Source organism: Manihot esculenta, chromosome 7, assembly GCF_001659605.2.
Source record: "Manihot esculenta cultivar AM560-2 chromosome 7, M.esculenta_v8, whole genome shotgun sequence".
In the NCBI taxonomy this organism is placed as follows: Eukaryota; Viridiplantae; Streptophyta; class Magnoliopsida; order Malpighiales; family Euphorbiaceae; genus Manihot; species Manihot esculenta.
Window position 1 is genome coordinate 5,228,618 of NC_035167.2, and position 27,540 is coordinate 5,256,157.

Below are 27,540 nucleotides of genomic sequence, written 5' to 3' on the forward strand. Positions count from 1 at the left end.
AGAAACAGCTTAGTGGTTTTTGCTTCTCTAAGAAAACCACTTTTAGTATTCCATATAAAGCATAAGATATTATAGCCTTCTTTCTTCTACAGAAGAAGACCTTCTTCTCAGCCTTAGTTTCTACTCCAACTTACAGCTTAAATCAAGTAAGCTTCTTGATTTTGTTTCTTGAAGATTTCTACTTCTGTCAAAAATCCTTTTCTTTTTCTTGATTTTTCTTTCACTTTCTTTTTCTGTCTTGAATCTATGGTGGTTTGACCTTGTTTTCGTTCTCATCATTCTCCTATTATCTCGTTGCTGAGTCCTTCATATTTTCATTTCTTTGGGTGATTTTTTTTTTGAATGGAAATTTTATGTTTTACCTGACCCCGATTCTTGGATCTGGCAGAGAAATTGATTAAGATTGAGAAGGAAAAAAGAAATGGGGAGGGGAAAGATTGTGATTCGCAGAATCGACAATTCGACGAGCAGGCAAGTGACTTTCTCGAAAAGAAGAAGTGGGTTGCTTAAGAAAGCTAGGGAGCTTTCAATCCTTTGCGATGCAGAAGTTGGAGTAATCATCTTCTCCAGCACTGGGAAGCTTTACGATTATGCAAGCTCTAGGTTATATTCCTTCTCCCTCTTTTTAACTTTCTGTTCGAGCATTATATTCATCTATGCTGCAGGTAGCTGTTCTAGCTTTTACGATCGCCTACTAAGTGTTTGATAATTTTAATATGGAAACATTTAACCAAATCTATCTCTCTCAATCTTTCTGCTAGAAATTATTGCGCTTTTTTTTTCAATCATCTCACGAAGTTAAAAGAATTAAGGTTAATATTAGCGATGTTCATATTATGTGTGGTTTCATCTGCATTCCCATGGTGAGAGATGAGCTTTTTTTTTTTTTTTTTTTGCCAGAAGAGATGAGCTTATACATTATCTACGTAGCTAAGGATAGCTCTCTGGCTGTAGAATCTGCGACAGTGAGCTTGATTAGGAACATTATTTTCTATAGCTTAGATGAACCAATGGCGATGAGTTTCTCAAGGCTATAACCATGCAAGGGTGGCGTAATCTTTGTCTTCCATTACAAGTAATTACTGGAAGTCAGTTTGATAGACAAATATTGAGTGGGGAGAGCCATTAGAAGAAACTATTTTTGTGAGTCAGTCACAGTTTGGTGTTGAGCCGTATTGCTCTGATACCATGAAAGAGTACTAAGGATGATCAGAAGCTCATGCTGAGCATTGTATTTACTGGCATAAATAGGAGTATAATGATAAAGTATATCAAGAATTACAGATGATCAGGATGCAGTTTGGTGTGCATTATTTACACAGCTAAGGATAGAGAGATCCTTATGAGTTAGAAGAATCTGAAGCTGTGTTTGGAGAGCAAGCTGCAAGATTCATCCATTGGTGATTGAGAAGTAGAGAAATTCATAGAGCTTAGCTTTACGTCAAATCTTGGTGCTCTTCCCATCTCGTATAGCTGAATTTTTTTTTTCTTATTTTCTTCCCTTTATTGCACCATAGACAATTAATCTTTCTGATTCTTAGTTTTCTGATCTTGGTTTTTCTCGTTTGTTTAGTTAGACGTTGATCAATGAGAGTATATAGATTGGCTAATTCCATAACAAGGATTCTTAGTTGTTTTCCTCATGATATACCATTTTCTTTATCCAAGAATCTTGATATATAGAAAGAACAAGATTATACATAGTAATAAGGAAGGTTGTGGGTTGAATAGTTCATGGGAACTACTGTTTTTGAGCGTTTTGGATTTTCTTTTTTCAATAAGAATTAATCATATTAATTAATGCAATCGGAGTTGATTTAATAAATTTATAGAGATAGATTAATTTGACAAAAAAAAATCTTTTATTCTAAAAAGTTCTAATAAAGTAATGTTGAACTTAAAAGTTTAAGTTTATAGACCTTGAGAACAGTTATATTTCCAATAGACATATAGAAAGTTTGCTTCTAAATAATCAAGGAATTTAACTCAGGGGAAAGTAATTTTTTTTTAAATTTTACAAAAATATATTGAAATAATAACAGATTTAAATCTTTCACTAATTAGTAACGAATTGTATTAAATTTAGTAACGGACTAATATTAATATAGCTAAATCTATTATTAAATTATAGAAATTAAAATTATTTATAAATTTAATAATAAAATTTAAAATTCATTACTAATTATAGATTAATAAAGGATTGAAATCTGTTATTAAATTTTGTAATGAATTTCACATTACATTATTAAATTTTACTCACTTATAAATTTAATAATTATTTCTGTATATTATTAAATTTTAAAGAAAAATATTGTAATTTTATTTTTAAAAATTTATATTTTCTTTAATGCAATAACAAATTAAATATATTACTAATTAGCAAATTAGTAACAGAGCCAAAATTTTTTATTAAATTAAAAAATAATCTTTTTATTTTAAAAACCTACATTTATTTTAAATTTCATAATATATTTAAATCTATTATTAAATCTATTACTAATTTACATATTTATTTATCTCCTTTTTTATGTTATTTTCTTCCATTTCTCTTTCATTTTTATCATTTCCATTCATTTTCTCTCCCTTCCTTCCACTCTCTTCTCTCTCTCTTTTTTTTTTTTCATTTTTTCCCCTTTTCTTTATTTTCTCTTCATTTTTATCATAATTTTCTTTTTATTTTCTCATTTTCTTTCACTTTTTTAACTTTCCTTGTTTAATTTTATAATATTTAATTTTCATATAATTAATATAATTTAAAATAATAACATTAATTTTTTATTGTAAAATACAATAACAAATCAATATTTTAATAGAAATTATATATATATATATATATATATATATATATATATATATATATATTAAAATTAGTAACAGATTTAATTTTTGATAATTTTTTATTTTATCAAATAAGTAATTGATAAGTGACGAATTTATTTTTTTTATCAAATTAATCGTAGATTTCATAACTTTTGTTATTAAATTTTGTTATTAATTCATTACAAATTTAGTAATAAATTACTAAATTGTGACTATTAAATATAGAATGAGATTCATACAACGGATACAAATATATTATTTAATCGGCTACTAAAAATGTTAGTAATGATTTTTTTTATATATATATAAATTAACAATGAATAGTCTGGAAAACTCTCATAGTTATGATTTTTTTAAAATCAAAATCCAAAAATCTAATACCCTTGTCTCCCTTTCCAATGTTAAAGAGCCTTTCAAAATAACAATAGCAATACCAATCGGAGTTTGGATTGGGTAGCTAGTTTACAAGATTTCTAAGAGGTTGGGTAGTAGGAAAACCTTACAAACACTGATTTTATATTATGTATATATATATATATGGAGAGAAAATTTTATTCAAAAGAGCATGAAAAACTTTAGATGTGATAATCAGATTCCTGGTTCTAAGATAACTCATGCTAAATTAAAAAACTTGATAATGAAAAATATATCAGAAACCTGTTTTATAACACACACTATCCGTTGTGGAATATAAACACCTAGAGAAATATAGAGTAACAAAAGGATCCTAGTAATACAGGGACAAAACATGACAAACAGCGAGTTAAAATGAAAAAATTTACAAACAGCGAAATAAAAAAAAAAACAAACAAAACGAGACTTAACAAAATATCAAAACTTATTCAAGCCAAGCAATAAAAGTTTCCTTGCAATGAAAGTAAGAGCATTAGCAGTTCAATTAGCTTTTGTAGGCACATATTGAATTCGAAATAGAAAGGAAAAATCTAAGTTATTATTGATAGAGTTATACATTGAGGATAGTCCCAAGAGTGATTGTTTTGGTTCAAAACCTATAAAATAAAAATCATAAAATCAGAACAGCAACCATAGAATCAGACTCCACAATTGAACCCTTCTTTGAAGGCCAAATGTCAGACCTTGGAGCTGAGATGGATAAAGCTTTTTCAAACAAAAAAGACCATTAGAATCTCTAAAAACACCTCTTATAGTTGTTGGTCCAAACTTCCCAATAGATGAGGCATCTATATTCCATTTGATTCATATATCATCAAATTTCTCTTAGAGCAACAAATTTTGATTCTGGACAAAGTGTTGGACTAAAATTTAATAGTTTTCGTTATAGATAAAATGATTGTTTCCTTAAAAGAAAAAGAGTCATCCAAAACTCTTAACCATTAAAAGAACAAATATTCTCGAAGGAGAGAACTTTATCATCAAATATTTTTTCATTACGAGAGAACAAATATCCTCGAAGGAGAAAACTTACAAGAGAATCATAAAGACCAAAAAATGACAGAACATTGATAATTTTAGCATTCAGGATTATCATATGTGTAATTAATTATATCTTAGATTAATTTATAAATTTAATCTAGACAATATTTTGTGACATTTCTTTATGAAAATTTTTCAAAAGAAAATATTGAAACATTCATATAATCGATTTACATGAAAATCATCATATTTGTTTACTGAATTACTTTTGGTTAGCACTAATTTGTTCAAAAATATATAATTTTCGGGGGAATTAGATAAGTAATTTATTAAAAAAATTGCTTATAATTTTTTTTCTTCTGAAAGTTAAATGTTGCATCCCAAGTCAATTTTTTTATGTTTGTTTACTCTGTCGAAATGTATGAAGAGTGAAGACTTCTATAATATAATCACAATTTTTTTTTCCTTCAAAATTGTTTTTCTTGAGCACAATGCTTTTCGCAATATTTATATTTTAATAGTGTTAAAATATATACTTAACAATTAAAATGAAATTTTTATTAAAAAAATCTAAGAGTGCTAAATATGGTAATTCATTAAAAATAAACACATGTTTAACTTATCTACATTTAAAAGTTAAAATTTTAGGAGAGCAGCCCTCTCTTTGCTTCTATAATATATAATGCAGATTTGAAATATAAATTTTCATTTTATAAATTCAATATATACCATTTACACCAAAGCAAATGCAAATAATAATAATAATCTGATAATTTAAAATGTCTGAGTGCTACAATTCATAATCTGTTACATCCACTTTTCATTATATATATATATATATATATATATATATATATATATATATATATATATTATGTTTTAATTATTTAATCTCATTCTAATTTTTAAAAAGTCTATAGATTAATAAATTCGATCGGTTTTAAACATTAAAGATTGTGTAAAAATTTAATATACAAAGACTATTTAATTAATTTAATATTTTAAATATTAATATTTTTTTAGTATGAATATTAATTATATTTTTTAAAATCAAAAGGCTATTTATAACATAGAAATTAAATAGTAAATTTTTTTTAATTAAAATCATAAATATTTAATTAATTTTTTGAGTCTGTTAGAAAAATATTATTCCTTACGCTACACTAAAACTAATAATTTTAATTCTTACGATTAGCTAATAAATCTAAACTTTATTCTTTTATTAGGAAATTATAAATTTCTATCCCATTTCAATTTAGTTATAAATTATAATAAAACTTAATATTTAATTTTTTATATATTTTAATTTAAATATAAATCCAATTAAACTAAAATCAAATGAATTTTAGACCAATTAAATCTCATACTATTACTCAATACTCAATAGTCAAATAAATCATCACCTAATATAATATTATTTTTTAATAATAAAAAATATCTTTTACATAATAAAACATCATTTTTATAATTTTAAAAATTATTTATTATATTCATATATTTTTTGAAATTTTATAATAATTAAAATATTAAAATTTTTAATTTTTAAACAATAAAAAATATTTTATTATTCAAAAATATTATGATTTATTAACCTTTAACAAAACTAGACCTAAAATATTAAATTGAATTTATTTGAACTTTAAAAAAATATATAAAATCTTAATTGAACTAAGACTTATTTTCATTTTAATTTACAATGTATTCGTTGAATAAAAGATACTAATCCCTATAAAACACTAATCCTTAAAAAGGGAATAATTGAAAGACATAGCGTTAGAAAGAATTGCAAAATATTTGAAAAGTTAATGTCTTCTTTTTTATTTAGGAGAAGAAAGAACTTAAAATATTCAAAAGAATGAAAAATCAGAGATTCAGACTATTTTATTAAAAATCATGCATAATTTTCATTTTTTAAAAATTAAAATAATTAAAAATTTTCATTTCAAATAAAAAAAAATTATTAAAAAAAATGAATGGAATTGAATTCATAGTTCATCATACAATTATAAAATTAAATTCAACCCATTTCATCAACACTGATTTGTAAGATTTAAATGCCTGCCAATAGATTGGATATACGTTCTAACACCAAGATGCTAGAAGTTTAGTTGTTCCTTAATTTGAACCTCCTAATTTAAACATTTACAAAATCATGATTTAATTATCATTTTACCCTTTTTTTAAATTTATATATTTATACTTTTGGTGGAAATTTTCAGTATGAACTCTGTTATTGAACGCTACAACAAGCTGAAAGAGGAACAAAATCAACTGATGAATCCTGCTTCAGAAATCAAGGTAATTACTTATCAAACCCTGCTGTGACTTCCTCAGCTCTATTTACATTTTCTTCTTATCATATACTAATTGCATTTTAGTTTAAAAGCAAAATCAAGGACAAGAAAAATTCAAAATGAAATGAACAAGGAATTCATTGTCCTCCTAATTCCTGCAAATGTCTAAACGACTTGGCTCTACCAGAGCATAAAAATTCTCCGAGACCAATAAGCTTTAGCTAAATGATATTAAAGTCGTCTCCAGATCTCAACGGAAACCACTTCAACACATCACCTGTTAAGGTATATGGCTTCAGTGGGTGATTCACTGATATCTGAAGTATTAACTCTTTGGCTTCAACACATCAACAGCAAATGATCAGTAGGGAAGAATTTTAGAACTTGTTTGCTATGTTATCTTAGACTTACATGTAATAAACAACTGCATCACCAAATAAAATAAAACAAACCACACCCCCAACAAAAGTAGAGTATATAACAGATGGAAATCTGCAGTCTTTCTTGCCTAGAAACAAGCTTATTCTGAAGATATTTCCAAACTTTGTTTTTTTACAAATTCTCCAGCAAAAAGTAAAAACTGGAAATGTTAAGAAAACTAACAAAAAAAATACATTAAAATGAAACTCAGTACAACTAAACAATATCCTAAATTACTATCTTGATCCCCAAAAAGCTGGAACGTGCAACTAAGGTTAGCCCTTTATACATACATATGCATGAAACAGAAAGTAGGACACCAAAAAAGATCAAGGTAGAGACGGTTGAAGCTTCAATATAATCAAAGAATAAACCACCAATAATAACAGTATGCAAGATTATTCACAAAGGCAGAAGACTAATAGAAGTGGAATAGAAAGTATTCAAGGAAGCAAAAATATGGCCTTTCATTTGCATCTGCAGAATGATGGAAAGAGATGCCAGACAAGATTAGTACAGCATAAAGGAAGAAGGAAGAGAGGGGGACAACAATAATAACTAAGCCTTCAGCCCAAACTCAACGAGTATGTCCTCATAATGTGTAAAAAAGAGGCTGTTCCCAAATACATCACACAACTCTCGGCTAAGGCCAAAATACATGATATGCAGACCAAGTTATATAACAGAATACTATCCCTTTGATTCCAAGCTACATTGCAAATGGAAATCAGCAATCACCAAATTCCAAATTACAATTTCTGCAATCTAATATTATAAAATCTTACAAGAACTATCTTTGAAAACCATAACAATGATAGTCACCTGAGTGAACTCTAGACTTGATTACAGTATTTCGATCATCACAATAAACTTCATATTCCGAGAAAGTCCCTTTAACAGTTATCAGCAAGGCAACTCAACACCCATTTAATGAACAATGTAGAGATTCATATTTCATATGCCCAAAGATCAATAATTCTGGCTTCACATTGCTCAAACCTAAGAATCTTTCCAAAATCCAACCACTCATTGCAAACAATTTTTTCATTGAATAATTTAGAAAAGTTTTCAGGTCACAAAATTACCTCCCCTCTCCTTAAACTAATTCTCACTCTCAATGCAGTTTGGGTCCATTACATGTACCTTTCTTATTCATTCCATTTTGTATTAAGGCCAAACTTTTTGTGAGCTGTTGATGATACCTGGTCATGTTTTTATTAAGAGGGCATATTTTACTGATTAGTTACAAACCTTTTGAAGTTTTGGTTTATTATCCTGTGGTATTTAGTATTTATTCTAGGTACGAAAGTAAGATCATTGTAGGGTAAAAACATAATAAACTAGTAGTACTCTCATCTACATAAAGACAACACCATCTCTCAAGCGTTTAGAATAGCAGAGAGAGAGCAAGAAGAATAGGAGAGAGGGAGCAAAAGAAAGAGAGAGAGAAAGGGGCTAGGAAAAGCACGTGCTCATAACGTAAGGATGAGTGTATTTAAAATAAGAAAATACTTTCACATTGTTCTCATGCATAATCAATAGTTGAAAAGGTAGTGCTCACATAAGCATGTGGTTTTTTTAGCCTCCTAGTAAAAGATGAGGAACATTATTTCAGTTTTTCTTTATTGCATTTCATAAGTTGCAGAAAGGGAATGCATGCCATGTTCACAGCTCAACCTAGGAACGCGAAATTTTTTTTTTTCCTCAATTAGCTTCTGCTGCTGTACTCCATTTTCTGATCATGAAACAGAAATCCAACTTTGTGTGAAATAACAAAGACATATGCCAACCTTGAGGAGTTAGGAAGACTGCAACAGGGTTTCTTCATTTCTAAGCTAGTCTCAGGTTACTAATACCTAGCCAGGGTCGGAACCTAATCATTCAGCTTGTGTACATAAACTCTGTCATTAATCATTACTGCAAGAGTTGCCTCTCAATACTACAGGACAAAGTTTAACCCATAAAAGCATTCTATCTCATAAAACACTATGGAGGAAACAAGGAAAATTCAGAGAAACATGTGTAGCTGAGAGGAACTTTATGCCGCCTTGAAGGCAGATTGCTCTAACAGAACCACAACTTACAAAAGGTTAGTCAGAATAGACCATCAACTTGTAATTCTTAATTGATGCAAACAAGGTCCTAGACAATGTCATAGTGCAGGCCCAAGAAGGATATTACTGCCCAAGACAAAGACCCCTTCAAAAATTACATGGAAAGTGTAACAAGTATGAATGCGCATATATTCTTTGATTGAGGACTCTGTGATTGGAGTTCACCTAGGCTGTGAACATCAGTGGAAAGAAATGATGGCACATATTTAGTCAGAAATTTTGCTCAATCCCATGTCTTGAGATGCTGGAAGTGACCCTCCCTTCAGGAGGTTTTGCCCTACACAAGGCATAGCTCACCAAAATTGCAATGATAAAGCACTGCACTAATAAGGAATAAATGAACCCCAACACTCTGATGTTTGTCAATGTTAAGTCACTGATTGCTACTTAAGGCAGCTCAAACAAACACCCCCCCCCCCCTTCTCTCTCTCATTCTATCTCCCCCCAACCAAACAAAATCTTTCAGAGTGAAAAGGAAGCTTCTAAAAACTCTTACCCCTCTGATGTTGCATGGTAAAGGGTTGAAAACCTTGAAGAGACATCATAACCATAGTTTGTGATACCATGCCGTAGTCCTCAGCAATCAGTTACCTGGATATTCCAGAACCATATACAGTGCAAATCTATAATTAAGCAGAAGGGTCTCACTTACCCAGCTAAGTTATCAGAAAATGGGATGGCCATATTTCAAGGTGCTTCTAAAACCCATCATCACTAGACAACTTGTGAAGTTGGAGTTACAAAAACACAAGAAACGACAGAATCAGGTTTCTGTCCATTAAATAACTCCTCCACAAGATTATGCCTTATTTATATTAATAGGCAATTCAAGTTGGAAGTTGTATGCAGCTAGCTACATAAAAGTATAAAAGAATGACACAATTTTTTTTCCTTCAGAACAGAACTTCCTTCAAATTTTCTTGCAGAAGATTATTCAGCTCTAAGGCCCGTCAAAGAAGGCCAGATCTCATGGATACAAGGAATATGTCAAATTCTACAGTGATTCACCTCTCTAATACATGTTACTCAAGAGTCAAGTATGGATGTCAAGCACGGGTACAATCAATTTTTCCATTTCCTAATACTTGGAGGATCCTCTAGCCACCTTTGTAAGTGTTCAAAATGTGTCTGACAAAGACTCATCACAGTAAGAGGACTTAGAGCAACAAACCCAAAGGTATCTCAAGTTATCTCTGATGTATAACTATTTGGTTCCTCGAAAGGCAAACTTTCAAGACACAACCATCTCAATACGTTCTCCAATCTCAAGCTGTAGTACAAATTGAGATTTTCGCCGAATTACAGAAAACCACAAATTGCCCTGAAGAGAAAATATCAAAAGGTAACCAATACATTAGTAAGACACATCCTTAATTATTAAGCATGAACTGCACATGTTAGATATAGTACAATAGAGCTAAACATCATCACCTTATTCAGTAATGCTTAAAGTCGCTTCCATTCAGCACTAATTATAACTTAAAATTAGATGTGTTGCAGCATTAAGGACCTCCCAGTAGTTGCTGGATACTTTGTAGCAGTCAGGTCACTGCACACAACCAGACATTAAGCTTCTGTCTTGGAAATATCACCTTTGACAAAGTTGAGAGCATGACATCTGTGAAAATCCTTTTCACATATGTATAAGCACAAAATCCTTTGTCAGAAAACAATTTATTAGACAATCAAAATTCATGGTGAACACGTGACAAATTCATGCATAAATCTCCTCCCAACAGTGCCCAAGTTCACTTACAATTGTTTAACAACGCTCTGCAGGTTCTCTTTCAAGCCCATGGCAATCTCTGCAATGCCATTTTCTTCCAAAAAGCAACAAGCTCTGGGATCTAACTCAACATTTGCGTTAGACGTCGCATTCCAACATCCAATACTACATTTAGGTCAGTATGTAAATACTCAAGGCACTTGTGACTTCCTGCTTACCAGTCCAAGCATCACTAGTCCAATATCAGTCACAGTGCCGCAAAACCCGGCCATCACAGAAATTACGTGACGCTATAATGCTTAACACTTCCATGAATTTTGCTGCCAGCATTTAAAGAAAAACATGCTTACTTTTAATTTATTGATATTAAAATGCTTCATAATGTTCATCAGTGTAGTACTTCGAGTTTCACTTCTAGTGTTAAATTATAGAGAGAAAGCAAGAGAAACAAAAAGAGAGGGAGAGAGAAGCCTCCCACACCCAAAAAGGAAAAAGGGTGGGGTTAATGGGTTCAACTAGGAGAGAAAAAGGGATAATTGGACCAAAACTGACGTTGGCAAAAATATTCAAAATATATAGCATCTTTTAGTAGAGTCTAAGAAACTGCAACTACCTTAGATCGGCAATTCAATCTGCTTTGCTGTAAGAAAAAAAAAATAGCATGAAAAGGATGACAATGCTAAGATAGAAATAGAGACTGGAGAATGAGTAAAAGCATTTTTAGGAAGTTAGAAATTGTGAAGGAATGATTGAGATGGTTTATGTTTGTCATATAACAACCTATGCACTAGAATGGGATGTTAAGCATACTAACACATAGTTTTGGATATGTTCCTCAAGAGAAAGATTTCCAACGGCATGCAATGAAGTATAGGAAAAACGGGCTTGATATTGGTAGCAATAAACCTCTCCTAAACACACACACACACACACAAAAGAAAAAAAAAAAAAAAAAAAAAGAAAGAAAGGAAGAAAGGAAAGGGAGAACAAAACTTCCATTTAACCAACCGCGACGAGACTACTATTAAGGCTTATTTGAATTAAGTGTAGTTGCAAAGTTAGCGTTCCTCACTTAAAAGACTCTCTTTCTTGAAAATTAACATTCATCAAAATCTTTTCCCTAGCGATTTTTCCCCTCTTGACCTTTATAAATTTACTTGAGGAGAAGATGTCTTTATGCATAAAATCCATCCGATGGTAAATTGCAAAGGACATTTTTGAAGGAGTAAGATTTGTTAAGAACTATAGACCTTCCAATTGAATATTTAAGTATAAGATGAAGTGACTCTATGCTTGTTTATTTTTCAAGCCTAGTGGACATTCATGTGTAGGGGTTATTAAAGATTATTTGAGAAATGGATCGAGCCTAACTCTACACCAAAGCAAGCACAAGAGGGAAGGATTGCCAAAGTCTTTATATTTAATACAATTTCCTCATCTCAAAACCACCGTAGGACAATATATTCCCCTGCCACACAAACATGAACATTTTGAGTGTGAAGTTTACAAGTATAAACATCTACAGGAGGCCCAATATTGAAATGGGGACAAGCTTTAATACCATATTGGAAAAATTGGCTAAGAACATCTCTATCCTAAAAGTTGGACTGCCCTAAGTCTTTATATTTGGTACAATTTGCTTATCCTAAACCAATGAGTAACAAAAGATATATAAGATTATTTTTGGGTCCTCATTTACAAGCTTAAGCTTGTTGAGTGATTTCTTAACAATTTGCTTACTTAATGCGTTATGACCAAAATAATTTCCTAATGAAACTATCCAAGCTTATCTATCACCTGGTCAACATATTTACTATAGCACAATATTATTGCCAGGAATCTCCAACAAACATTTTGCTTTTGTTGTTCTTTCACTAATGACAAGCTTATTCCATATCCAAGTTTTCTACACTAGGATTACTCAAAACTATGTTCTCTATCTTTATTTTTAACCAACCTTCAAAATCCCATCACAAATAGCCAATGGAAATTCCTTTCCTTGATGTGCTAAACTTCTATATTTTCACCACAGTAAATTATTCCTACAATCAAAAGCATTAAAAAATTAAGCACCTCAAAATGAACCAAGATTTCTGTTGTTAATAGTTACTCTTAGAAACCAGCACATTAGGTTAATGATCACAAAAAGAAAATATAATATGACAAACTAGCATAATCTCATCAAAAAGCCACTGCCAATTTTTCATTCATGCCATCTAGGAAGTTGATGGAATAACAAGTAAGATTAGGAGACCACAAGACCCGTTCACTCGCCAGTAAAAACCATCTTTTACCTAGAACTTTCAACTGTTCTGTGAAGATATGAATTACAAACTTTCCTTTTACTTTCTTTGTCATGCAATTGAACACTCCATTAAATTGCAATATTGAATTGAGAAATTAAAATCAATGGGTGCCAAGATGCACCATGAACCAATTGGTCCTTCAACAATTTCTCAGAAGGCATCCTCTAATATTGCTATACAAATAAAAATAAAATACAAGGCAACTTTTAATAAAAAGTCCAAAAGAAAAGGGTAGGCAAAAGACATAGGCAAGGTATTTAATGAGAAACACAAAAAAATGGACCATCAAATTACATAAATTACATTGTACGGGCGATCTCGTAGTTCTTGGTTTTGAAGATACGTTGTTAAGTACTCCATTTTATTTTCCCATCGATGCCGAACTTAAACCTGTGCTCGAGAGATAGCCGTCCATACATTGATAAGAGATATATGGATTCTCGATAAGAGAGGAGCCGCGGTGGTCCCCCAGACCGTCCAGATCCCACGAGTGAATAGAAAGTTGAATCTACATCAGATCTCACCTGAATCGCCCCATCTATCCTGCTAAGGAGAAGTTTGGTTTGAGACCCTAGTTCGAACAGGAGAAGTACGCCATGCTAATGTGCTTGGATGATCCACATCTCAAAGGCACTGACGAGCACATTGAACTATCCATGTGGCTGAGTTCTCATAGTCTAGGCACAACAACGCAATTATCAGGGGCACGCTCTACCATTGAACTAATAGCCCGTCATGCAGGCCTCCCGCCAAGGGCCCGATGCCAAAAGCAAGAGATACACCATCCCTCTTTCCTTCTTTCTCCCCCATGTCGTTGAAACCACCATCAATAATAAGTATAAAAGAATAGAAACATGCCACCAAAAAGATATACAAAGTCAAAGTTTACTGTCCTAAGGAATGCGTGGAAAAGATAGATAGATTCTTTTTTTGTGTGTGTTTGCATTCCCTCTATCTTTTTTTTGTGTGTTTGTATTTCCAGAAAGTAAAATTACGCCAAAAATGTGCACATTACGGATTTAGGTTCAATCCAACTAAAAAAACGAGAATATGGTGCCTCAAGGGTGTAGGAAAATAAAAATCAATCGTTAAAAAAACCCTTACTTAATTAAGGGTAATGGTTGTTGCATTAGTAACAACATTATAATGGGCATTACGATTAGATAAGAACGATAATGATTTATGGGGTTGTTGCATTATGGACTCTTATGCAGCAAATAAAAGAAACAAGTGAATGAAATGCAACTCTAAAGTTTTTTTGTTTGTGAATGTAAGCTCTCAGCAACAAAATCACATAGGCATGCCAAGTGTTTGCACACTAAAACCATTTTTCTCCCATATTATCCTAATTCTTCATTTTTCCTAAATTTTGAGTTCTCAAACAATTTTTCTCCTACATTCTCCTTATTCATTTTAGCTTGTGGTTTAAGCATCAGGGCTATTTTTCTACCAAATTCCAATTTTTCAAGGATCAAAGACTAGCAATTGAGTCCCTTGAAAAACTTCTCTTTTATCTTTCTTCTATTTTTCTTCTCTGCTTCACAAACAGAACCAATCTAGTAGTACACACATCCAAACCACTATTGTAGGACATCATAAGTCTCTTTGTTTCTAGGGCCCCATTTGGCAACGCTTTTAGAAAGTTAAAAGTGGCTTTTTAGATTAATAAGCTACTTTTATTGTTCTTGGATGAAATTACAAAAAAGCTTCTATTTATTAGAAGCTCTTTTGGAAGAGGCCACCTCTTTCAAGAAAATCACAGGAAGCCACACCCTTTTAATGAAACTGTTAGAATTTCAAGTTTATCCAAATAGTTGTACTTTAAAATTAAAAAATTCCATTTATACCCTAAATAAGATACAACAATCTTTCATATTCTCTTTCATCTATCATTATTTTGCTTATCTAATAGATAGATTATAATTTGTAAAAGTTATGCGTAGGTAAATTTCATGTAATGTATAATTTATTTAAAAAATTTCATTTTATGATATTAATATTACACCATGATCTTATTAAATTAAAATATAAAATAATTTTTAATATTGTTGGATTTATTATAATTTATTTGTGATGTTTAATTTTTAATTTATTATATTAGCTTTAGACATAATCACTCCAAACAGTCATAGAAACTATTTGAAATAAAAAGCTCTTTTATATTATACTTTCTGTTATAAGTTATAGGGAGTAAATATATTAATATAGAAAGTAAATATTGATAGATGGATCAGTTATTTAATTTTAGGATTGTATAATCATAGACTTGATTTTCCTTCCTATTTAGATACTGTCTCTCATGTATAAATAGGCTGTAATCTCTATTGTGAAATACAACAACAAATATTATCCTTCTACATGATATTAGAGCTATTCTCGTAGAGATTTAATTTTTTTTCTCTCTCGTCAAGTTTTAAAATTTTTGGAGACTTAAGGCTCCTGTTCTTTTGTGTTACCCATCTAGGGTAATATTTGTCACTCATCATCTACCTAGAGAGGACGCCGAAGTTGCCTTACAACCCGCTTATCAGATCTGTGGTTCGTTTGCCATTTGGATGTTGGGTGGAGGCGTTTAGTTGCCTTGCAGCCCGCTTGTCAGATCTCTATTCATTTAGGTTACCCATAAAGAGGTAACATTTGCAGACTTAAGGCTTGTTCATTTTGGGTTACCCATAAAGGGTAACATTTGGAGACTTAGGGCTCTGTTCATTTGGGTTACCAATAAAGGGTAACATTTGGAGATTTAGGACTCTATTCATTGGAATTACACATAAAGGGTAACATTTGAAGACTTAGAACTCTGTTCGTTTGGGTTTACCAGAGTAACATTTGGAGACTTAGGGCTTTATTCATCTGGATTACCCATAAAGAATAACATTTGGAGACTTAGGCTCTGTTCATCGGAGTTACCCATAAAGGAGTTACCCATAAAGAGTAACATTTGGAGACTTAGGGCTCTGTTCATTGGAATTATCCATAAAGGGTAACATTTGGAGACTTAGGACTCTGTTCATCGAGATTACCCATAAAGGGTAACATTTGGAGACTTAGAACTCTGCTCATTTGGGTTATCCATAAAGAGTAACATTTGGAGACTTAGGGTTCTGTTCATCGGGATTACTCATAAAGGGTAACATTTAGAGACTTAGGGTTTTGTGCATTTGGATTACCCATAAAGAGTAATATTTGGAGACATCGGGCACTGTTCATCGGGTATTGTTCACGGCTACTGTTCATCGGTTACTGTTCACGAATTTTGTTCTTCTGATCCTTTATTTATTTTAATTGTTTTGAGTTGGTTGTTCTTATAGCTGAAATTGATTATATATATAACAAATTGGGCATGATTAACATTTATACTCCAACTTGAGGGGGAGTGTTATAAGTTATAGAGAGTAAATATATTAATATAGAAAGTAAATATTGATAGATGGATTAGTAATTTAATTTTAGGATTGTATAATCATAGACTTGATTTTCCTTCCTATTTAAATACCGTCTCTCATGTATAAATAGATTGTAATCTCTATCATGTATAAATAGGTTGTAATCTCTATTGTGAAATACAACAACAAATATTATCCTTCTACACACAAACAAGAATTAAAAGCTCTATCTTTTACTTCTCTTCTTCTATTGCTTAAAAGTTAAAGTAAAAGTTATGCCAAACAAGCCCCAAGTTTATGCTTCAAATTTATACCGAGCTTAAAGAAAAGGAGGCTTAATGATGGATGCATAACTTCAACAAAAATCTCATCAAGTGAGGGTGTTAGTTTGATGAAGTTCTCCCTTAATTCAAGGAATGTCTCATGTTAAAGCAAATTAAGCTTATGAGAAAATCATGTGTTGATTAGCAAAATCAATGGCTTAGGAGCAATTTTGTGGCCTATTTATATCATGACATGTATATTTTGCATCTTCTCTTATAAATTTAGGCACTTATGGGTTAAAATACACAAGTGAATAAAATATATCATTGTCCAAGGAAGGAAGCTCTCAAGCTATTACCACATAAATACTTCTCTTGCTATTTTTTCCTACTTTTTCTATCATTCTAAATTTCACCAGCATCAATTCCACTTTCTTTAGAAATTGTTTCTTATTTTCAACCCTTTTAATTAAATTCTAGATATTTTATTGCTTTCTTCTAAATAATTTCTTTCACTTTGTTCTAGTTTTGGCAAAGGGAGGCTACAAGCTTGAGGAAGGAATTGCAATACTTGCAAGAATGCCATAGGTAGAGTTAATAAACACTTTGTTACCTTTTATTTACGGATCTTCTCAAACCATTACTCAATCATATAAGTAACGCCTTAAGAATCCATAAATTAAAAGCTAAAGCTATGATAATTATGCTCTTTACTAGTTGAATTTAGCACTTATACTTCTTCAATAAACTTTGGAAAGTTTCATCCTCTATCCCTAAAAATCCAAACATTATCATTATCATTCTCATCCATTTTTCCTTACCAAAACACTATAGTTCAATCATACCACCTTTCATGTGAACACAATAGCAAAGTACTCGACTATCACCTTGTGTATATGATGCATCGAAGTCATTAGACTCTCATGAAATAATTAGCCTCTCTTCAATTTGTATGATTAAATATTAGTTAATTAACTTAGATAAATTTGTTTTATTTTCACTATAGATGAGATCAAGAAGCTTGAAACTCTACACAATAAGCATGGCATTGCTTATTCTTAAAGAACTATGACGTTAATGAATAGATACACTTGCTTTGACCGCTCAACCCATTAATTCTCAAGAAGTATTCTACTATAGCCAATATGATAACCTCCTTAGATAGCACAAGAATGCTTGACTAATCAAACCTTCAATAAAACGATTTGTGAAGAAAATTACAATTTACAACATATTTTGAAAGAAGTTAATGAAAGGAAAAACCATAAAAGGCTACATATTTACTCAATTATTATATTCTCTATACATAATACATAGTGCTTATTTATAAAGAAAAACTATCAAGATATAAATCCTTAGATTAAGGAAGACATACCCTTCAATTAGAAAGACAATTAATCCCTACATTAAGAAGTAATCTTCTCCTTAAATTAAGTTGAATCTTGTCAATTCTAATACTCCCCTTTGTTGAGATTGTTATTGAATCCAAAAGACCAACCCCATAAGAAACACACATAGTAAAATCAGCAGCTCAAAAGTGACCCAAATCATCCTCAAAGCACCACAACAGGTCCAACAACTAAGCAAGTTTACCAACACCTTCAAGAGGCAACAATAAACATGCATAGGCTCCCTTCTCCTCACCAAAAGCTGGGATAAAATGAGAGTTACTAACTCAAACCCATAAGAAGGAGAATTGTTTTGGAACTCAAACCGTAGCTTTAGAAGAAAAAGGACTCTTAAGTCTTCAACCCTTGGCTCTTATTTAAGGGAGAATAAGGAAGGAGAAGGTCCAAAAGTTCAATAAACTCGAATACCATATTAAGTTTACAAGGACAAAAAAAAAAAAAAAAAAAAAGAAAAAAAGAAAAAAAAAAAGAGAAAAGTAAGAAGTAAAATTCATAAAGGCTACATCTTTACTCAATTATCATAATCTCCTTAAGTAATGCATGGTGCATTTTTGTAATGAAAAACTACTTAGATCTTTAACTTAAGAAAGCACATATCCGTTGAAGTATGAAGAAGATTAATCCCTCAATTAAGGAGTAAACCTCTCTTTAGTTTAATGATAATATCTTCAATTCTAACAAACCCAATACTAAATGGTGCAACTTTCAGATAAATAATTTTCCAACAAATACAACTTTAGAAGTAAATGCAAAACAAACAAAGCCCAACTATATGCCACTTAAATGACCAAACAAATAAATAAATAAAATAATAAAAAGCATTCAAATATGACCTTTGGAATTTTGGACTACATAACATCCAAAAAAGGATACATGAATGAGATATGGATGCATAGTTGCAATTTTCTTTAAATGATAATGCACTCATTCTTTTAGGAATTCTCTAAAAGAAAACTAGTAATGTGTTAATTAATGAAGTAACAAAGGAAAAGCATTACAAGAAACAATAAAGTTTTCTTAACGTAGAAAGGTCATATTAATTAATATCACTAGTTGAGGTACTTTCTGTAAATAGCCTAGATTTATAGTGATTTTGTATATAATTAGAGATATGATTATGTGATATGATTGGGATATGATTAGGTTATAATTAAGGAATTAAATTATTTTCTTACCTGGTATGTATTCTTGTAAGTAGTATATATACCCAATTGGCTTGAGGGAAATCATCAAGCATTTTTTTCTCAAAGCTTCTGCTTCCCTCTTCTTTTTCATCATCGTTTTCATCACTAATGCATGTTGAATGAGTTTGCACATGTGAGTGGATAAAAAATAAGCAAGTTTAAATGTTTGCCAATTGGCACATCGAATAAGTGTTAGCCCTTCCTCATCAATCTAAAATGAGTTGTAATCTATTGATTAAATTGAGAAATGTACAGGAGGAAAAATGACTAAAGGCAACCTTTTAATGTTTCATAATCTAGATGGTGCACGTCCTCCATTAGCTTACAGCAATAAAATTACAGGAAGGATATGGCTGCAAAATTAAATATGAAGTGAAAAAATTATGAATGCTCGACTAAAGAAAGTTCAAACAAATGCTAAATGCCCCAATACTCTGCCCAAATCTATGATTTGCCACACATTGAATATAACGAATAGCTTATTTGGTGATGCTAAAACCTTGATCTATTCCCAACACAACAAAATAAATGGGCATGGAAACGGGACTTGTCATTTTTTGTTTTTCTGATCATTATGAAAAATCCTTGTTTTATATACATGAGAACAAACTTTAAGAAGAAATAATTAGCAGGAGGTAAGTAAATAAGAGCTAACAATAGAGTCAGTAAGGATTGTAATTCTATAAATAGCTGTATGAAAGTTGGGGTTAATTTTGGTAGTTAATAGGTAAGCTGGAAGCTGTTAGAAGAATTTAGAAATTGGTGGAAACAATTATAGTGGAGGGAATAAGCTGTATAAATCACAGTTATTAAGTTCATTACTCTGCCCAAGCCCCATGCCTCTTTATTCCCTTTAAATTTTTTTTTTTTCATTCAAAAATTTTTATAATAATATTTAGAAGGTTTACATACTAATCATAAATTCAGCTCGTAAGTATAAACTATAACTAATTATTATTTATTATTTATTATTTATTATCTCATGTTAATTAGTTATGTTGAGACATATAGGGATAGTTGACCTTTGATTAGCTGTTATACATATGTATTACAAATTAGATTGTATTAAATTAGCTGTTATAAATACAAATAAAATCCAATCAGGCTTGAGGTAATAATCAAGCCTTTACCTATCAATATCTCTCTTCCTTTCTTTCTTTTCATTCTTCAAGTTAATTATTCTTTTTGTTATTGATCATTCTCAATTTAAAATAAAAATGTTTAATGTTACTCTTTACTTTATTTGAAAATGTGTTTTGTTTAACTTTTCTTAGAAAATTAATGAATAAAATTGTTTTAAATATGTGCAGTAAAAAAAAAATTAAATCATGCATGAATATAAAAGTTAATAAATTATTTTATAATTTTTTTTGGCCACTCCAAATATTATGGTCTAGCACCGCCACTGTATCTATCATTTGTCTCTTTCTTTATTTTATTTTCTCTCTAGAATCTATCTTCTTCTTTCTTTCTATTTTCTTTTGTTACATTTTATTCCTCTGAAACTGAACTGCTAGCGTTCTAAACCCTAACACCTTGCATGAATTTGGAAATTCTTGATGGTTATTATGAATTTGGAAATAACAGTTATTAAGTTATTATGGTTAGGAATTTGGAAATAACAGTTGTTAAGTTCATGATCTTGCATGCTAGGACATTCTTGATGGTTATTATGCTAAGCCTGTTCTATATTTTTCAGTATTTGGAAATCAAGATATTCAAGGCTTTGAAGACTTCCTAATTTAATTACTTTTGAGAGGTCAAGAAATCAAAGGTTGATAGCAAAAACTAGGGATTGCAAAACTCAAGAATTAGGGCATAAAATAACCTTCCTCAATCCAAGTCCTGCTACCAAAACTAAACCTAACTACTGGACTTGTTACAACTCAAAATCAAGTAGATTTGAATAAGACCCAAAACTCTACACTACAGTCCAGCTCATTCTAGATGAGCTGTAAAATTAGTGAACCCATCCTGATTAAATAACTATCATCCAACTAGTATCCTGTATGCCCTGTACTTTTTATTAGGCATGCCTTTTCAATTTGACAACTACAATGTAGCAAACCAAAATCATGATGATTGCTGTAATAACATTGTGGGAGTATAACGCAAACAATAGAGGAACTACATGTGGGAATTAGATTAATGAATTTGGCAGGTTCTGCTCACATTAAAATGTTACAGTGTATGACCAGCTTCCAAAATGGATTCGCTCTGAGAATACAGCTTCCCAAACTTGTATTCTAAAACTACAAATCCCAAGTATTTTTTGACACGACAAAATACCATCCAGAAAACAGAACATGATGAAAGTAGTAGCATACACTTACCAGTAAATATGACCTTTCCAATGTAATATGTTATAGAAGAAATAACTCTGATAGCACAGTTGACCAGTCCATTGTGGCATATACAGGCAATTGATGGGAGAAGAACTTTCTGGTCTGAGTGTCAAAGATCTACAAAATTTAGAAAACCAACTGGAGATGAGCCTGAAAGGTGTTCGGATGAAAAAGGTGTGAGAGCATTCTCATTTTCAATATTTAAATATTATGCAAGGTCACTCCATGTAGAAGCATATTCCACACACATTGTTAATGCAGCTCATTTTCTTTTTACTTATGCAGGACCAAGTTTTGACTGATGAAATCAAGGAACTGAACAGAAAGGTTCTAAAACAATGGACCATGACATTTCGTAGATATGTTGTCAGGCATTCTAATTTTGATTCATCAACTTTATTGCAGGGTAATCTCACTTATCAAGAAAATCTAAAATTGCACAAGAAATTTGACATTCTCTGTCAAGAGAATGCAGAATTACGTAAGAAGGTATTGCTCTTATCGATACGAATATCTTCACCTCCTGTTCAATTCTGAATGCAATATTTTGAAGACCTGCTATGTAAGAAATGCTACCAATATCTAGAGTCTAACATAGTGGATTCAACACCTAATATCTGCCTTAAAATTTAATGAATGCAGTTATCGTATTCCTAGTAGCCTAAACATAATTCTTTTGATTCCAGGCTAGTGGAGAAAGGGATGCAAGTGAAGCAAACAAGAGTTCCCACCCACCATACACTTTAAGCAATGGGTACGACTTGCACGCCCCAATCCATCTCCAGCTGAGCCAGCCACAGCCTCATACTAATGAACCACCACCAAAATCAATGAAACTTGGGTAGGTCCACTTGATACTACACATTATTGAGAAAATAATTACTCCAGCAACTGACCGAGTTCTTTTCAAAATTTTCAACAGACTACAACTGCAATAACAAAGCAGTTGTCAACTGTGAACACAATCGCCCTGGTAACTTGCTTCACAGTTGAAAAAGCCAAACCTCTACATGATGAGATCATGTATGCTAGCTCTTAGCAGTACCTTCCAGCAGCAGGACAATCAAATTTGGTATGATACACTATGTAAAATAGGCTTTAGAAATTGTTGTAAAATTATTGGCCAGACCTCCTATCAGCAAAAATTGCAATAATGAAAAAGCTTGATAAAGCCAGGTGTTACTCTAGCTGTCTTGAAATTTATTGTGATCAATGAAACGTAACTGCTTGGTGGAATTGTGGTAATTAAATCCATTTTTTGGAAATTTTAAGCATTTTAAACATTCCTGTTTGATTATCAATATGTTCCTAGTGAAGTACATTCTTTCATTTTGTTGATGAGAAGATTAGAGCAAAAAGCAAACGAACAAATAAAACTACAATAAACAGAGGAAATGGCTGCAGAACCAAAACAGCGCCTATTTTACGGGGTATCCAATTCAATCAAAAGAAAACATAGTTAACCATCCTTACTTCATGATGGTGTAAACATAAATCACAATTTGGCAATATTGCAAAATGCATTGAAGCCATGTGCAATAGAGACAATATATAGCTAAAAAATTTGCATTATTGTATAAAGAAGACAAAAGCATTTAACATAATCATGAATTTTCATCACCTATCAGGTATTCAATCAAAACCAAACCAGAAACATCCACAAAAAAGAATTCCAGTTTGCACACCTAGTCAATGCACATAAAAAAATTTTAAAAAAAGAGTGGGAAATATCATATTTTTATCAAAGCCATGCAGGAATATATGGCAGCAGGAGCAAAATCAGCATCTCAAGAATATAAGATCATGAAGGTGCAAAAGACATGAAGTAAACAATAACTTGGTAGAATTTTCTAGTCATGCGATACGCAATCCCTTTAGCCAGGTCTATCAAAGAAATTGACTCCTATACTCAATGCAACTACTCAGAATATGCTGTGGCAAAGGCCCAAGCCTGAAGTTTGGGCACCCTCTCAAGATCCTTTGAGTCACCACTATACTTCTGCATGTTAAGAAGTCCATATGAACATCAAACCAGGGATAACCGATAACACAACTACCTCCACCATCCTTGCAAAATCTATTACCCAAATTCACTGCTATAATTGCTCAAAACCAGAATCATTGTTTGAGCCCTGAAATATTAATATGAGGAAGGAAAAAACAAATAACTTTATGCCTTCATAGTAGTATACAAGGCCATTTGAAGGCAGAAAGCCGAGTAGCAACCATTAGTAAAGATATTGACTTACTTCGAGAAATATTACCAATATACCAAGTCCAACCAAAAAAATAGTCCCAGTTCCCAGGTGAAATTCCAATAATTGGGCATACTACCAAATTAGGAAAAGGAAGAAACAGAACTGCCAGTGACAGCAAGGAGAATAGAAATCACAGCAACACAACTTTTGTTGATGAAGCAAAATATATCAAAGGCAAATCATAGTGCCAGCTGAACAAGTTTTAGAAAAAGTTTCAGTTCAAATATCAAATATATAAAGAGAGGAACTTGCTTCAAAGTTCAAACCTTGCGGTCTTACAGCAAACTGTATGAACCATACAATTCATGTTGAACCGAAGATTATCGAAAAGCTGATTACTAAAAACAAGAAGGAAAAAAAAAATTAACATGCATTTAGAATTCGCACCTTAATTTACCAATTCTACCAACAACCTTTCACATTCATGTCAGCAAATTCTAGACATCTGATTCAAAATCAATACACACTCGCATATAGAAAGGCCAATTGATTATGAAACAATATGTATAATGATTGTGTTGACATCTAGGATTACCGATTCTACCAACAACCTTTCACATTCATATTAGCAACAATACTAGACATCTGACTCAAATCCAATGTATGTATATATGTGCGTCTGTACAAGCGTGCCTATAACCGCAAATTCTTGAAAGGCCAATTGATTATTAACAATGTGTATATCTTTTGTGCGGATATCTAGGATTTCCAGTCCAAGCATATTTAAGAATAAAATCCCACAAGACAAATCCTCCACTAGAAGAGAACTCATCCTTGAGTTTAAAGCATGAAAGTGTATTCTCCCAATGCCAAAGGAATAATTAGTAGCTTGAAACCATAGTGCCTCAATTCGTCAAGTAACTTGCTACAAACACTATTCCTTGAATTTTCAACCTACAAATCCATCCAATAAGAAACTATATTGCAATTAATATTTGTTATACCCTCTTCCAATGAATCTTTAACTTCATCATCATCAAAATATGTTTATTTCACTTTTGACACTCTTTACAAACATTAAAAAAAAAATTATAAATTCCATGCATTTCTCTTGAAGTTCCAGCAATGTCCATCATCTTTATTTAACTCTACATTTAAGGTTTTGGCCCTTTATTTCGTCCATTGGCACCATGCAAAAATTATCACACAATATTTATAGAAATTCATGAAGTTACACCTGCAAAGAGGTTTCTAAAGAATCTAAATCCCTACCTTGATTCTGCAAATTGTCTATAGCTTTTATCACAAGTTCTAAATCCAAATAAATCTCTCAGAATATCTCCTCAGTTACTAATATAAAATAGCCACTTAAAGAATTATTTCTTGTAGAAATCACCATCAAAATAAGAAATAACCCTAACTACAAGTACAAGTAAAATCTCCAACGTAATTTTCACCATATTCGTGATTCCAAAATTTACTTCGTTTCAATTAGGATGTTTTACATGAAGAAATTGCTTTACACTCCCTAAAATGCCCTAAGAAAGCTAAGAGAAACTGGCATTGTGAGGGAACGGCAAGTCATTCATCAATTAGATACTTTAAGCAATCTACTGTCTGAGAGTTTGGGACAAAGGTCACAGCAAATAAGAAAAGAAGTAGCATAATTGCTGATCTTGAAATCACAAAGTTGCTATTGCCTATTGCTATTTTGGAATTCAGTGTGTTGAGAAGGATCTTCTGGTACAAAATGGGTTCAGTAGACTCATATTTTCCCTTCAGAATTTTTTTCCATATTTTCTGTTTAGGGTCCCAGTAAGTGTTTTATGTTGCTGCCCTTCTGCTTGGCAACTTAAATAAATTGATCATTGAAAAACTTTTGTTTGGAGATATTGGACCCAACAAAGTGCCTTCAAGTCTCTCTGGCATTTTGTCAGAAGTTTTTTTTTCTTTTGAAACCCTTTTGGCTTTTATACATTATAGTTTTGATATTCTAAATAGGAAATTAATACAAGAAGTAACAGGTTTATGGTATTCAATGTCTACACATTCTAAACACAGTAATATGTATCAATAAAAGAAAGCCAAGAGAAACTTTGCTTTCTTAATACACACAAACACCTTAAAAATCCTTGAATCCACAAGGAAATTAGGAAAAAATTTCTGAATTTTATTAATAATGGATAAGAAAAAATCTGAATTCTATTAAATGGGCAATCTTACCTCCACATAATGCATAAGATGCCAATTTATAAGGCCTAGAAAACCCTAAATGAACTTGGGATAGAAATCCTAAACACAAACACTATCCCCCTTGTTTGGAATAAAAGATTTCACCAGAATTCAATTTATTTCTTTTCTATCAAATTTCTTATTTGGAATGGAAGAATTCATTTATTTTTTTAACTTACAAAATTTTCATTTAAAAAAAAAAAAAGAAATCATGCATGATTTTGTTAGAATTCATTTGAAATAAATCATGCCAAACTGAGGGCAAAGGAATGCCTAACATGTTAAGCAAATGAAACCTAAACTAGTAAGAAAAATAAAATCACATCATTAAAATCAATACGAGGGCATGTATCTATGCCAATCTAATTTATCATTCAACTAATGCTAACACGGACGAACATGTCAATCTAATTTATCAACTGGGTCTCAAAGAATTTTCTTGAAGAGCCTATCCAAAACTGTCTACCCCATAAAAACATTGTATTTCTCTATTTCTACAGATTCAGAGAGGAAGATTGTAAGAAAAAGTTTCAGATATGCTTCAGTCAATTGTTGCAATCATTTAATAAAAACACCTGCTATACAGGTATAGTTACTATCAAGTGTAAGATAAAATTGAGAGTTATATGAAACACTACAGGAATGTAAAGCAAACTTGATTAAATATAGGCCTGCAACCAAGAATGTGCGACAGCAATCTACCCAAGTTACGATAAAAAGAAACAAACAAACAACATAAAAACATCAGAAAATTTAAACATCAATCAACCATTTCTCCCATTTCCACCTTTATCAAACCTAATATCAATTTGCTGCGTAATTTAAACACACAAAAAAGAAAATCAGAAACATAAGAAAAGAAACAACAAACAAGGTGTAAACATCAAATCCAAAAACCAAAAAACTCAGTACAATATTCAAAAACGAAAATATGAACTCTTACATTCACATTTTCGTGGAGAGAAGATCCAGACCATAGCCTAAAGTTATGCCCATATACTCTTACATTCATCAAAGAACAACCATAAACATCGACCAAGAAAACCTGCAAATAAAGAAGAAAAGAAAGAAAAAAAAAAACAAAAAAAATAGGGTCGTCAAGTGAGAGCCAAGGAGAAGAAGTGCAGATAACAAAAAAACCCATGAAAGTTAAACAAGGAAAGAAAGAAGAGGGATCAGTAGAAGATTTGAAGAAGGAAAGAAACGTACTGTGGATTGAAGAGAGATGATGGAGAGACGAGAGATCCTTGGAAGGAAGGAAAGGAGAGAGCTTTGGTGTAGAAAAATGTCGGACGTGTACCGGCTTGAAGAGAGAGAAGAAAATATCTAAGCCAACTTTCTACAAAATCCACGTTTAAATAGGGACAGGATTGGAATCCAATGTAACTGGATTCAACTGTTTTCCGTACGCCTGGTTAGTGATTAGTCCTTGCGTCTGTTTATTAATA

The 27,540-nt window shown here is 31.5% G+C and overlaps 1 protein-coding gene and 1 long non-coding RNA gene across 9 annotated transcripts; one reads left to right on the forward strand and one right to left on the reverse strand.

Annotated features, from left to right (window-relative positions):
• On the forward strand, positions 1-22,963 carry LOC110619171 (MADS-box transcription factor 23). The gene is made up of 9 exons (XM_021762442.2): positions 1-146; positions 389-603; positions 6,435-6,513; positions 17,251-17,312; positions 21,737-21,836; positions 21,948-21,989; positions 22,068-22,151; positions 22,349-22,503; positions 22,585-22,963. The coding sequence occupies exons 2-9, from the start codon at positions 422-424 to the stop codon at positions 22,598-22,600; spliced, it is 720 nt and encodes a 239-aa protein (XP_021618134.1). The 5' UTR covers positions 1-146; positions 389-421; the 3' UTR covers positions 22,601-22,963.
• Positions 10,225-27,437, reverse strand: LOC110619172. 8 transcript variants are annotated; one of them, XR_006351288.1, is made up of 6 exons: positions 27,302-27,437; positions 27,036-27,137; positions 21,651-21,779; positions 10,800-13,872; positions 10,475-10,592; positions 10,225-10,364 (listed from the first exon to the last, which is right to left on the reverse strand). It is a non-coding gene; the product is annotated as an uncharacterized LOC110619172 (long non-coding RNA). The 8 variants fall into 8 exon arrangements; XR_006351290.1 differs by having other exon boundaries at positions 10,225-11,089; positions 11,383-11,409; XR_002488608.2 differs by having other exon boundaries at positions 10,225-11,089; positions 11,383-13,872.
• Between the last annotated feature and the right edge of the window lie 103 nt (positions 27,438-27,540).